This window comes from Pseudorasbora parva, chromosome 23 (genome assembly GCF_024679245.1).
Source record: "Pseudorasbora parva isolate DD20220531a chromosome 23, ASM2467924v1, whole genome shotgun sequence".
Lineage (NCBI taxonomy): Eukaryota > Metazoa > Chordata > Actinopteri > Cypriniformes > Gobionidae > Pseudorasbora > Pseudorasbora parva.
The window spans coordinates 15,723,985-15,736,495 of record NC_090194.1 but is presented as its reverse complement, the minus strand read 5'-3'; the positions used below and the strand labels follow the sequence as shown (position 1 = coordinate 15,736,495).

General features: G+C 38.1%; 1 protein-coding gene across 1 annotated transcript in view; it reads left to right on the top strand.

Moving 5' to 3' along the window:
• Nucleotides 1-10,713, top strand: part of exd3 (exonuclease 3'-5' domain containing 3) — a 64,470-nt gene extending 53,757 nt beyond the window's left edge. Inside the window, exons 19-20 of the mRNA XM_067433521.1 lie at nt 7,237-7,303; nt 9,661-10,713. Of these exons, the coding sequence (XP_067289622.1) occupies nt 7,237-7,303; nt 9,661-9,998 (405 nt within the window). The 3' untranslated portion in view covers nt 9,999-10,713. The remainder of the gene's footprint in view (nt 1-7,236; nt 7,304-9,660) is intronic.
• The last annotated feature ends 1,798 nt before the right edge of the window (nt 10,714-12,511 follow it).

The following is a 12,511-nucleotide window of genomic DNA, read 5'->3' as shown; positions in this document are numbered from 1 at the left end:
AGGGGGAGGAAGGGGGACGGTGTCGAAATGAATATTTTCCCTCCACTCCCCTCCCCCACCCCTCGTCTATGGGAGCTCTCTATCTCTCGTCTCTGGCTTTTCTCGAGCACGTCTCACTAATTGGAAATGTTTTTAGCTCGTCTGACTCTGAGCCTCATGTTGGCCTCATATAGAGGTGACGTCTGGAACACACTCAACCCTGTGCTTTTGTGCTGTACATTACCTGTCAACTCTTGTGCGGTCTTTACCTTTGACACAACAGCACAACTTGACTAACCTTACTACTAATTACATTTAATAGAAAAACACCAAAACTCAGTCATATGCTTGTATGCTGTATGAAGTTGCCAGGACTTGCTGTGCTGAGTGATTTTTAGCTCTTTTTAGTGCATTGCTAAGTTAATTGTGTTCTGGGTTTTTTAGGAGGTTTTAGGTTGTTGCCCGCTGGTCCAAATCAAAAAGGCCCATTTGCAAGTGTTTAATATTTTGGTCCCTAAATATGGCTCCGGTCCATGCTAAAATGAAGTTTCATGGGATTTTTGCCTGTTTAATTGTTGATCAAATAAAAAAAAATTCTTCCATAAAGTAATGTTTATCCAAGAGTTGCATGATTTAAGGGGAATTATTATTATTTATTTATTTTTTGTTATATAAAAATTGCGATTTGTGATTTTTAAAATAATTTTAAAAAAATATTTACTTTTTTGTTGTTGTTGTTGTTGTTGTTGTTGTACAATTTGCGCCCCCAGAAAAATGTTATACTGATGTATGTTATTACAATGTTATACTAAATATGTTATTACTATTATACTGATATATCAATGAAATTGATATATCAGTATAATAGTAATTATAGTGTGTGTGTGTGTATATATATATATATATATATATATATATATATATATATATATATAGTAATAAAAGTGAATATTTTACAGTAAGGTTTCATTAGTTAACTGCTTTAGATAACAAACTAACAATATACAACACTTCTACAGCATTTTTAATTATAGTTAATGTTAATTTCAACATTTACTAATACATTATTTAAATCAAAAGTTGTATTTGCTAACATTAGTTAGTGCACTCTCAACTAACATTAACAATGTGACTGTATTTTTATTCAGTAACATAACATAAAGATTAATAAGCATTAACAAATGTATTGTTTGTTAATCTGGTAATACATTAAATAATGATAACAAATGAGACCTTATTGTATAGTGTTTCCAAATAGTAAGAAAATACAAATTTGTATGGCTTAATTTGTACTTATTCCAACTTTAAACCATCAAGCTTTTATTTTGGCTGCTTTATTTGTAATTGTGCAGCCATAAGCTGTGTTCACACTGCTGCATGGGATCATGTCATTTTGACTCTGCATCTCCTCACTGCAAAGTCAAAATGACATGATCCCATTCATTTTATTAAAAAGCTGGCGATTTCCAGCAACACATCCAAAGGTTGGTGACGGGATGTAGGCGTGTACAACAATGCGACGAAGTTGAGATATATTGAACTTTATGGAAATGAAGAGACTTTCAGGAGCAACAGCCAATAGGAGTGAAGTCAGTGGAGCACACATGGTCCATCATTACATCCAGTGGAGAGAGTTAACTTTAGCTGTCAGCAACTTAATTTATGTCTGGGGGGCACTTGTCGTGTTTTCACCGCAGATAAAGAGCTGCAATGGCTTTCAACTTTTTTTATGAAGCTTTTTTATGCACTTTATGTACTTATTCCATTTATATTTAGGCTTTTCCTTCCAAAATGTTTGTCTGTAGTGGCAAGAAAACGATTCATTGTCTGAAACATAGGATAACATTCATGTCATTGAAAAACGTTACTAGATGCCAGTAGAGTGAACGCCCAATAGTGACCTCACCACCAGCCACTGGCGACATGCAGCGACAAAGTCACAGGCAGTGTGAACGTGGCTTTAATCTCTTCTCAACAAGTCATATAAGTATCAAGTATCATTCATTTCCATACCACAAACGGTGCGGGGCGAGTTCGGCCGTTGAATACACCAAAATTTCCAAAACGTGTCCTAACTAGGCGTGATAGATTTTATCTCTTCGTCTGAGTTTTTATCCTAATCAGAGACAAATGACAAGTGTCTGTGGTTTGCCCAGTAAAATCTAATTTTTCAAAATCCCACTCCACTTCTGCATCACTTCTGTGTCACACCTGCATGATATGGAGGATACAAATCTTCAGGACTTGAAATGTCCAACCTGACGTGTGATTGAGGTTGCGTTTACACTTGGCGTGTTTGCTTCGATTAAAGTGAACTCTGATGTGATTGCTCTGTTAGTGCGCTTCATTTGAATAAGTGTGAAAGCTGCATCTGAACCCTGGCGCGCACCAAACAAGCACACCCAGACCGCTGAAAAGATGGGACTTGGTCTGCTTTCGAATGAACTCTGGTGCGGTTTGAATGAAATCTGAACGTAACACGGACCAAAGAAATGTTAAAGAACCAAAAATAGGACGTAATGTCACATGATGGGACCCTAAAAAGGACAGAAGCTCAAGCATGCCCGTGTTATCTCATCATAGTCGCCATGTTGCCCATCACATTTCGGTACAGGCATCAGAACTGCATCTCCTCGCTGCAGATTTTCGTGTGTGTGTGTGTGTGTGAGATGGAGGGGTTCCTGCCACTGTTTTGACTAATTTACACATATAAGCTCTTCACGAGTTCTCAGTTGGTCAAAATATCATCATATGTAGGCTATGCACATACAACGAACGCACTTAGCCCAGCACACAGCAATGTTCCGGATGTTTGGTAAGTTCTGTTGCGAAATATATGTAGTAAAAGCCGACCAATCAGGTTGTGCATGTATCCCAATGCTTTTAGGTTTGGTATCTTTAGGTTCAGTATTAAAAATGCCAATGGGAGCGCTACGCGGACCAGGACTAAACGTTTTTTTTTGTTGGTCCTGACCAACGAAACAAGCAAAGTGTGAACACACCCAGAGAGACAATGTTGGAATTGGACAAGTGACTGACAATCATGCGTACAATCATAGCTTGACCCGCAACAGCAACCGAGACCTGGCTCCTACACATATGGCATTGACACATTTACCATAGGGTTTGGTCTAGTCACGCCTCGATTTCTCCTCCTCGCTAGTTTATGCATGAGATAAAACTCGCGCATGTGGTTTTGGAGGCAAACACAGATGGAGAAAGAGCGCGACGGTGCAGGCATGTGAATGAAGAGTTGGCGGAGCAGGTTTTAACTTGCTTTTGCATGGGAAACTCAGGAGCTTGGTAAATAGTTGCCGGTATGTTTTTCGCCACTCAGCCACTCCGGTGTGTGGGAAGAGATCACTCAAGGTGGAATGGAGAGAGCGTGAGAGTGAGCAGCCAGGGGTTGCAAAGGGCACCTGTGGCGTTCGCGCACGCACACACACGCACGCATACAGCTTGCTTTTTCACAGCACCTTGTGTGTGAAATTATATATACCTCAAACTGAATTTTGAATGGATCCAGTACTAAAACTGAATCTTGAACACTGAATGTTTTCAGATGGACTTTATGAACAGATATCATTTACTCTACTAGTCAAAAATCTGGGGGGAAAATATTTTTTGCTTTTTTTTGTTGTTGCTTTAATACTGTAATACTGTGAAATATTACAATTTACAATAACTTTTTTCTATTGCAATATATTTTTAAAATGTAATTTATTCCTGTGTTCAAAGCTGAATTTTCAGCATCATCACTTCAGTCTTCAGTGACACATAATCCTTCAGAAATCAGTCTAATATGCTGATTTCAATTATTATTAGTTAGTATTAGTGCTACATTGTTAAAAATGGTTCTTGTTATTATCAGTGTTGAAAACAGTGTTATTTTTGTATTATTACCATGGTAATTTTATTATTTTTGTGGAAACCATGACACCTTTTTTTAGGATGAATAGAATAGAAAGTTCAGAAGAACAGCATTTGTTAGTTAATATAGTTGAAAAAAAATATATATATATGAATTTCCCCAAACTATTGAATGTTAGTGCCACAAAATAGAAGCAGCGAAAACTTTTGAACCCTATTAAAGGTGCACTATGCAACTTTCCGTCCACTTGAGGGCGCCTATTCAAAACAAAGACGTAGTTTGATGACCACGTTTGAGCGCAGCATCTTAGGACATGTGGTCTTCACCTCACAGCCGGTGGAAAATAGGGGTGAAACACTCAGTTTCAGTCAATCTCATGTCAATCTTGAGTCCCTATAGAGTAGTATTGCATCCTTCATATCTCCGAAAAGTCTTTAGTTTTATTATATTTATAAAATAAATCTTTCCGGAAAAAAAACGAGCGCCTGGAGGCGTATCGTGTGGGCGGAGCTAAATAATGACGAGCGCGTAAAGCGATGACATCCTCAAGCGTGGAGAAACTCATGGCTATCGATCTCAGCTAATACAGATAATGATCCAGAATCATCCGGAGGCTGAAATAAATTGAACAGGAGAAACAGCAGGACGTCCGTCTCTGTGGTATGTACTGCATTTAGTGGCCTGTCAACATTTGTGTGTGTTTACTCGTAGTTTATGAGGACATGATTCGGTTTATGGACTATTGTATGCGACTAAACCTTAGCAGTAGCAAGCAAAACGGTTTTGCAGGTCAGACTAGTGTAACGTTATACATAGAACAACAATAGAGTCCGTAAGCGCATTTGAATGACGAAGCACGCGATTGTGTCGTTTACTGATGTTTACTCACGCGACGAGCCAACAGCACAGACATTTGAAGCAGTTTTACACACCGGCTGCTTCCATAGCAGGACCGAACCTTTGTCGCTGGGACCGCTCCGTCAAAAACACACTTCTTTGGTATGATTTGGTGAAGTCCTGACAGCAGTGAACGGTGGAGATCCACTTTTGCGACACGACTGAAGCAATGTTATGAAGCTTCCCGTCATTTCTGCGTTCAAATCGGGTCAAATGCAGCGCTGCCTTCCCGGAATGCTGTGCTGAAGCGTTGAAGTCACCGTCAAGCGTATAACACTGGCCTGGTGTCTTTTGGATATTTTACTGCAAAAATACTACATAGTGCACCTTTAAAGCTGCAGTAGGGAGTTTTTAAAAAACGTTGACTTAGCCTGAAAATTTGAACAAGCACAACTCACAGGTCGCTCCCCTTTGCTCTCTGCTGCGCTTCAGCTCTCCTTCCACAGCTCTTCCCCATCACGACATGATGGCGGATAAACAGTTATGGCACATTCACTGGTACGGACGAAACATCAACAATATGATTTACATTGACTATGGCCTGCCCATACTTTGACTACAAACTTGGTTCTCAAAACATGAAATGTAACTAATATAAGTAATATAGCTAGTAAGATAATATAACGGTAACTAATGTTACAGTATGCAAGTTACTATTCTATCGATATGTAATGCTAAATGAGGTTTGCTAGTACATTATTTCAGCAACATGACAAGCCAGTACATTTGTAGGTTTCAATAGTTGCTTTGCACAGTGCGTGACATTTTATCTGTATGTTATCTGTCTAGAGTTTTGACACTGAGTCACTGGGCTCAGATGAGCAAATCACACCCTCCTTTTTTATCATCGTCATCTGTCTTTTTTCTGTTTACCCGTCTTTATTTTATGAGCAGGTGCCACTCGATGAACTGGCAGTTTGGATCGTTTGTCCGCCATAAGCAAAGCTGCGGCAGACCGGTAATCTTGAATTTGAACGTATGTACACACTGTGCATGAGAGTGCATGAGAGAGGGGTGTGATCAGCATATGAGCTCTATTGACACTGCTAAGACACTCCTGGCTCTGATTGGTCGTTTCTTACCGGGAGCGGTGTATTTCTGCAATGGCAATAGGACCACTGGGAGGAGCAAGAGCATATTCTCATATTCAGGACAGGACATAATGACAGGTTTAACAAATATGTAAAAAATTAATTTTTACAAAAGTTACCTACTGCAGATTTAATAATAAATGTTTCCTGAAATGTTTCTCAAATCAGCATTTTAGAAAGATTTCTGAAGGATCATGTGACTGTCTGATGTAATGATGCGAAAAATGCAGAATTTTTGGTCAAATAAATGCAGACAAATATATCATAAGAGACTTATTTAAAAAGCATTATTATTATTTTTTTAATTATTCCAAGCTTTTGGCTGCTAGTGTACATTTACATAATTAACATTTGTTCTAAATCCATATTCCGCATTCAAAAGGAGAAATCTTGTGTTCGTGGTAACTTAGAGGATTAGGGTCTGTTCCTCACATAAAAATATGAAATGGCTCCTGAAGACTTGAAATATGGCATATGAGTCATATGGGTCACTTTTATGTTTTTTTTTTTTTGGTCCTAATTGGAGCTTGACAGCCATACTATGAACTGATTGTATTAAAGAAAAGGCTGCATAAAAAAATCTCCTTTTGTGTTTCACTTAAATAATAACCGCAGTGGAAAAGTGTTCAAACTTTTCACTATTCCTTTAAACTGAAAAGTCTTTAAACTTCCGTTTCATTTAACTTCTGTGAACAGAATTCCAGTCCCATGAGTCCGCTGACTGAATTGTCACTGTCCTGTTAAGGTGGCCCATTTAGCATGTCTCAGTCTGGGTGGTGTTGCGAAGGTGGAGACGGCGTTAAGTGACGAGGCTTTTAGCGCCCATGTGTTGTTTGAAAGGGTGGGAATCGGTTCCTCGCTGAGGATGAGACAGAAGCCACACTGAGGTGTGAAATCAAGAGAGGCGACGCAAACTTACAACCTCACACCTAGCCTGCGTCACTGGAGCCGAGTCTGTGTGTGTGTGTGCGTGAGAGTTTGGCATTTGCCAGTCTTTTTAAAAATAAAGTCTAGTTCTCAACCTACCATCTACCAATGTGTATATATATATATATATACTGTTTAGCACTGTTTGTGGCCAGTAGGATTTTAAAAATAATAATTAATAATTTTATTCAGCAAGGAAGCATTAAATTGTGTACAAAGCCAACATTTATTTATTTAGCCTATTTATTATGTTATTTCTTTTGAATGTAAAAGTTGGATTAATATTCTAAAATGTGGAAAATAATAATAAAATATAATGCTTAGGTATAAAACTGTATAAACACTATATACAAAACATACAAAAGAGATTTTGTATAACACTCAATTTAACTTCTTGTTGGTGAATTGATTTGCATGACGTCATGATGTTTTATTACATATTAATGTGTTTTTTCTGTCACCTATTTCAAGGCTTGCAACTGTAATGAGTACTTTAAGCTGTCCAGAGAGGATATGACCCGCATGATGAAAGAGAGAGGTTAGCACCTGTGCATTTGTTGCCCATTTCAGTACAGCATATATATATTTGAATGAATGTTTTAAAATGTATTTACAGATTTAAAGGAATAGTTCACCCGTAAGACCTCCGCTCATCTTCAGAACACAAATGAAGATATTTTTGTTGAAATGCGATGGCTCAGACAGGCCTTAATTGACACCAATGTCATTTCCTCTCAAGACCCATAAAAGGAACTAAAGACGTCGTTACAAAGTCCATCTCGCCACAGTGATTCTACAATCATTTTATGAAGCGACGAGAATAGTTTTTGTGCCAAAAAATCTAAATAACGACTTATATAGTGATGGGCCGAATTCAAAACAAAGCTTGGAACGTTATGCATCAGCGTATCGATTCAAGATTTAGATCGCCAAAGTCACGTGATTTCAGCAGTTTGACACGCGATCCAAATCTTGAATCGATATGCTGATGCATAACGTTCCAAGCTTTGATTTGAAATCAGCCCATCACTATATAAGTCATTATTTAGGTTTTTTTGGCACAAAAACTATTCCCGTCACTTCATAAAATGATTGTAGAATCACTGTAGTAATCACTGTAGATTGTAGAATCCGAAGATGAACGGAGGTCTTACGGGTGTCAAACGACATTAGGGTAAGTAATTAATGACAGCATTTTCGTTTTTGGGTGAACTAACCCTTTGAAAAATGTCCTGGCTCTTCCCAGCTTCATAATGGCAGCCACAATTTGAAGCCCAAAAAGTGCATCTATCCATTATAAAAGTAACCCGCACGGCTCTGGGGGGGTTAATAAAGACCTTCTGAAGGGAATCAAATGGTTTTTGAAGGTAAATATCCATATTAAACACGTTATTAAGTAAAATATCTAGCATCTGCTGGAACACTTTCCATATTCAACTTGCGACAAAAAAAGCGTAAATGGTGTGATGATGGCGTCGGACGTTGCGTACGTTTGTAAGTTGAATACAGAAGGCAGTCCACCGGAAGCCAGATATTTTACTTTATAAAGTTTTAAATATAGAGATTTATTTCTTAAACCCATTGATTCACTTCAGAAGGCTTTTATTAAAGGACAACTCCGGTGAGAAATGAACCTAGGGGTAATTAACAGATGGTTACCGAGTAGATCGTTCTCTGGGATGCGTTTTCATGAAAATCAAATGTAAAGAGTTTTATCTCTAAAAACAGATTAGCTTATAACGCTAGTTTATGGGGCACAAGGTAGACACAGGGTGGTAAAATTAAATCGCTAGTTAATACCACTAACAAGGCTCAAAATAGTCTCACACTAACACGGCAGCATAATGAGGGTCCCTACATGCAAACCGAAGCATTGAGAACTTTGTAAGAGTACAAACAGTTTAATAAGAAGATACTTTATAAACACAGTGCATTACGCGTTCACGGACAGGCACCATCTTGGAAAACAGTCTTGACTTATCGATCCACGAGCGCTGTTCTAAGTGAGCTGGTCGATAGGAATTAAGTTTGTGAAATGTAATAACATGGACATTTTTATTTTTATTTATTTATTTTCTTTGTTGTGTTCAGTGTTTTCTTCTAGAAAAAAAACGGACCATATGAGATTCCAAGTCGCAGTTCATCACTTAGCAGAGCGCTCGTGGCTCGATGAGTCAAGACTGTTTTCCAAGATGGCGCCTGTCCGATAACGCGTAATGCACTGTGTTTATAAAGTATCTTCTTATTAAACTGTTTGTACTCTTACAAAGTTCTCAATGCTTCGGTTTGCATGTAGGGACCCTCATTATGCTACCGTGTTAGTGTGAGGCTATTTTGAGCCTTGTTAGTGGTATTAACTAGCGATTTAATTTTACCACCCTGTGTCTACCCTGTGCCCCATAAACTAGCGTTATAAGCTAATCTGTTTTTAAAGATAAAACTCTTTACATTCGATTTCCATGAAAACGCATCCCAGAGAACGATCTACTCTGTAACCATCTGTTAATTACACCTAGGTTCATTTCTCACCGGAGTTGTCCTTTAAGCCCCCAGAGCCGTGTGGATTACTTTTATAATGGATAGATGCACTTTTTTGGGGCTTCAAATTGTAGGCTGCCATTCACTGCCATTATAAAGCTTGGAAGAGCAAGGACATTTTTTTATATAACTCTGATTGTATTCGTTTGAAAGAAGAATGTTATATACACCTAGGATGACTTCAATAAATTATGGGATAATTTTAATTTTTGGGTGAACTATTCCTTTAATGCAGACTCTTTTCCATCATTATTTAATTTCCAGTGAGTTAGCATTTAATTTAAACAGCATTTTCCCCTAACATGTGAAGAGGATAGCATGCTTTGAGCTCTGTCAGTTGTTTCTTTCTCTTCAAAGGTTTTCTCCAGGACATCGTATCTAAGCGGGATGACTGGAAACCGCAGGATGAAACTCAAGAAGATTACAATAGCTGGAGGCCCCCAGAGGGCCCCGAGTTCACCCCTCATTGCCGCTGGGCCCCACGCACTGCCCTGGACCCCCAGACCTTCAAATTCCCCAGCGGGGCCGAAGTTCAGCTCGAGACGGTGCCCCCAGGCCTCCTTCCCCGGATTCCAGTGTACTTCATCTGCACGGGCTGCGGAAAGGTGTTCTGGGAGGGGACCCACTACGACCGGGTGCTGTCGCAGTTCCAAGAGGTCCTGCACATCAGCGAAGACCTGGCAACAAAAGCATGAGATCAACCGGGAGAGATTGCAGGTGTAATGAACTCTCGCTGTTGCGTTGCTGTTTATTTGTTCACATCCCAGATTTTTAAAAAATTCTTTTTACGGAGGTATTTTTATTTGCTATACTATGTGATGATGATAAATTGCATCAATTAAACGTTTTGGAAGGTTTCATTTTATGTTCTGCACATATTTAACTCTTAAATGATGATGTGCTCATTTGTTTTACACAATAAAGTAATAAACTTAATGCCATACATTGTTTACAAACCTCCTAAGTTCATAAAATATAAGCGTTCATTGATTTAATAATATTTTATGAAAAGATTAATCACACATTGTGAGTAAAACCAGGATTTACATTGAAATAACCACTCATAATGACATTTCTTTTCTTTTTGCACAAAATCTTGTTCAGCCATTTTTCTCGGTTTTGCATATTGCGTTATCTCTCTTGCAGTTATCTCTAAAAAACAAAACAAGAAAATTTTTGCTTGACATTGTTTTTGTTTAGTCTTAAAGTTGTATCTCCATTTGTAAATCTGTCAAAACTACAAAATAATATGCCTGTGTTCCCCAATGACAGCGCTGCTGAAATCATGCCAGACGCTGGTTTCCTTCCAAATTTTTGAGGACGATTTGCAAAGTTCATAACAGGATGGGCCGCATACAGTCAGTCCTTCACGCTGCCCTCCCAAGTTCAATAAAGTCACACTCAAACAGAGCTGCCTACATCTGTGTCCTCTTTTAAATGTGTGCTCCCTGAATATAAGCATCAAAGTGTTGACTGTAACCGTAGCTCTGGGTGTTTGCATTAGCTTGAGATAATCTTGTCTGCTTGCAGTAGGAGCTCTACCTAGCCCTGTTCAGGCCGCCCCGGCTCTTCTGCAGTTCTGTTATTCGATACTGGCTCTTTCTTTGCTGGGAAGAAAAGCTCGCCTCTTTCCCACGCTCCTTGAGCACGTGGTACTGGGGCTGAATTGGACTCTGAAGGCCCTCCCTCTATTGAGACGTCATGCTAACCCCACAGATTCCCCGGCCGGTGACTCGGCCTCTGCCTGCGCTCTTCCCCCTCCCCTCCACTGTCTGGCTCGGGCGCCAAAAACCTTGCGCAGGGGCCGGCTGGCTGATCCTTGAACAGCTCCCCCTTCGTGCCTCCATTCATAGTGTGCTGTACTGTACTGACTTGGCTGGTAGTTGGTGAAGAGTGACAAAAAAAGACACGTTTTTCATTTTGGAAACAAAACGATTTCTTTATAAAATCATGCTGAATTATCACCCCCACAGTATAAACGAATCAGCTCTCATACTATAGTAAAACCATATTTAGTTTTGGGTTTATTATTGTTTTACTACAAAACCATAGTTCATTTTGCAGTTACTGCCTAGTTTTACTACAAATCCCGTATTAAAACCAGATTATTTTTGTTGTTACTATGGTTTTACTACTAAATTCATAGTTACGCCATGCTAGTACTATAGTAAAACCATGGTTCAGTTTGTAGTTACTATGGTTTTACTACAAAAATTCAAAGTTAAGTTATGGATAGTTGGGTTTATTATATGTTTGAACTGTTAAAATCACAGTTAAACCATGCTGCTGTAGTAAAACCACAATTAATTTTTTTAGTTTCTATGGTTTTACTACAAAATTCATAAACCATGGTTATTGTAGTAAAATCATGGTAATATTTACTTATAGTGGTTTAACTGCAAAATCTGTAGTAAAATCAGGTTATTTTGCTACTGTGATTTTGCGCCAAAAAATGCATAGTTAAACCATGGGTATTGTAGTAAAATCATGGTTAATCTTTTAGTTACTAATTTAGTAAAAAGAAAAATATTTTGACTACAAAATTCATAGTTAAACCATGGTTATTTTGTTAGTTATATTGTTTACTGCTAAAATCACATTTAAACCGTGATTGAACCGTAGAAAAACCATGGGTAATTTTGTAGGGGCTATGTTTTTACTACAAAACTCAAAGTTAAACCATTTTTATTGTAGTAAAATCATGGTTAATCTAATAGTTACTATGGGTTTACTACAAAATTCATAGTTAAGCTATGGTTATTCCACAAGTTAAATGGTTTTATTGCTCAAATCACAGTTAAACCATGTTAGTACTGTAATAAAACCATTGTCAATTGATAGTTAGGGTTTTACTACAAAATGCATAGTGAAACCATTGTTATTATAGTAAAATCATGGTTAATCTTGTAATTATTAAGAATTCTGTGGTAAAATCATAATTTATTTTAATAAAATCACAGTTAAACCATGATTAATTTTGTAGTTATGCCTACTATGCTTTTTTACTACAAAACTGCACGTTCAAGCCCCAAAAAAGTACCGTCTCAGGAGATTTAAATTGCATCTATAAATTTGAACGAAGAGCTCATTTTCACCTTTTTTTTTATCTTGCGTGGAACTGAATGTGAATCTGTTGTTTTTTTAAAGATTTGAACAAACAAGGGTTAATCTGAAAGGCATTCAGAGATTTAGATGCCACAGAGATCGA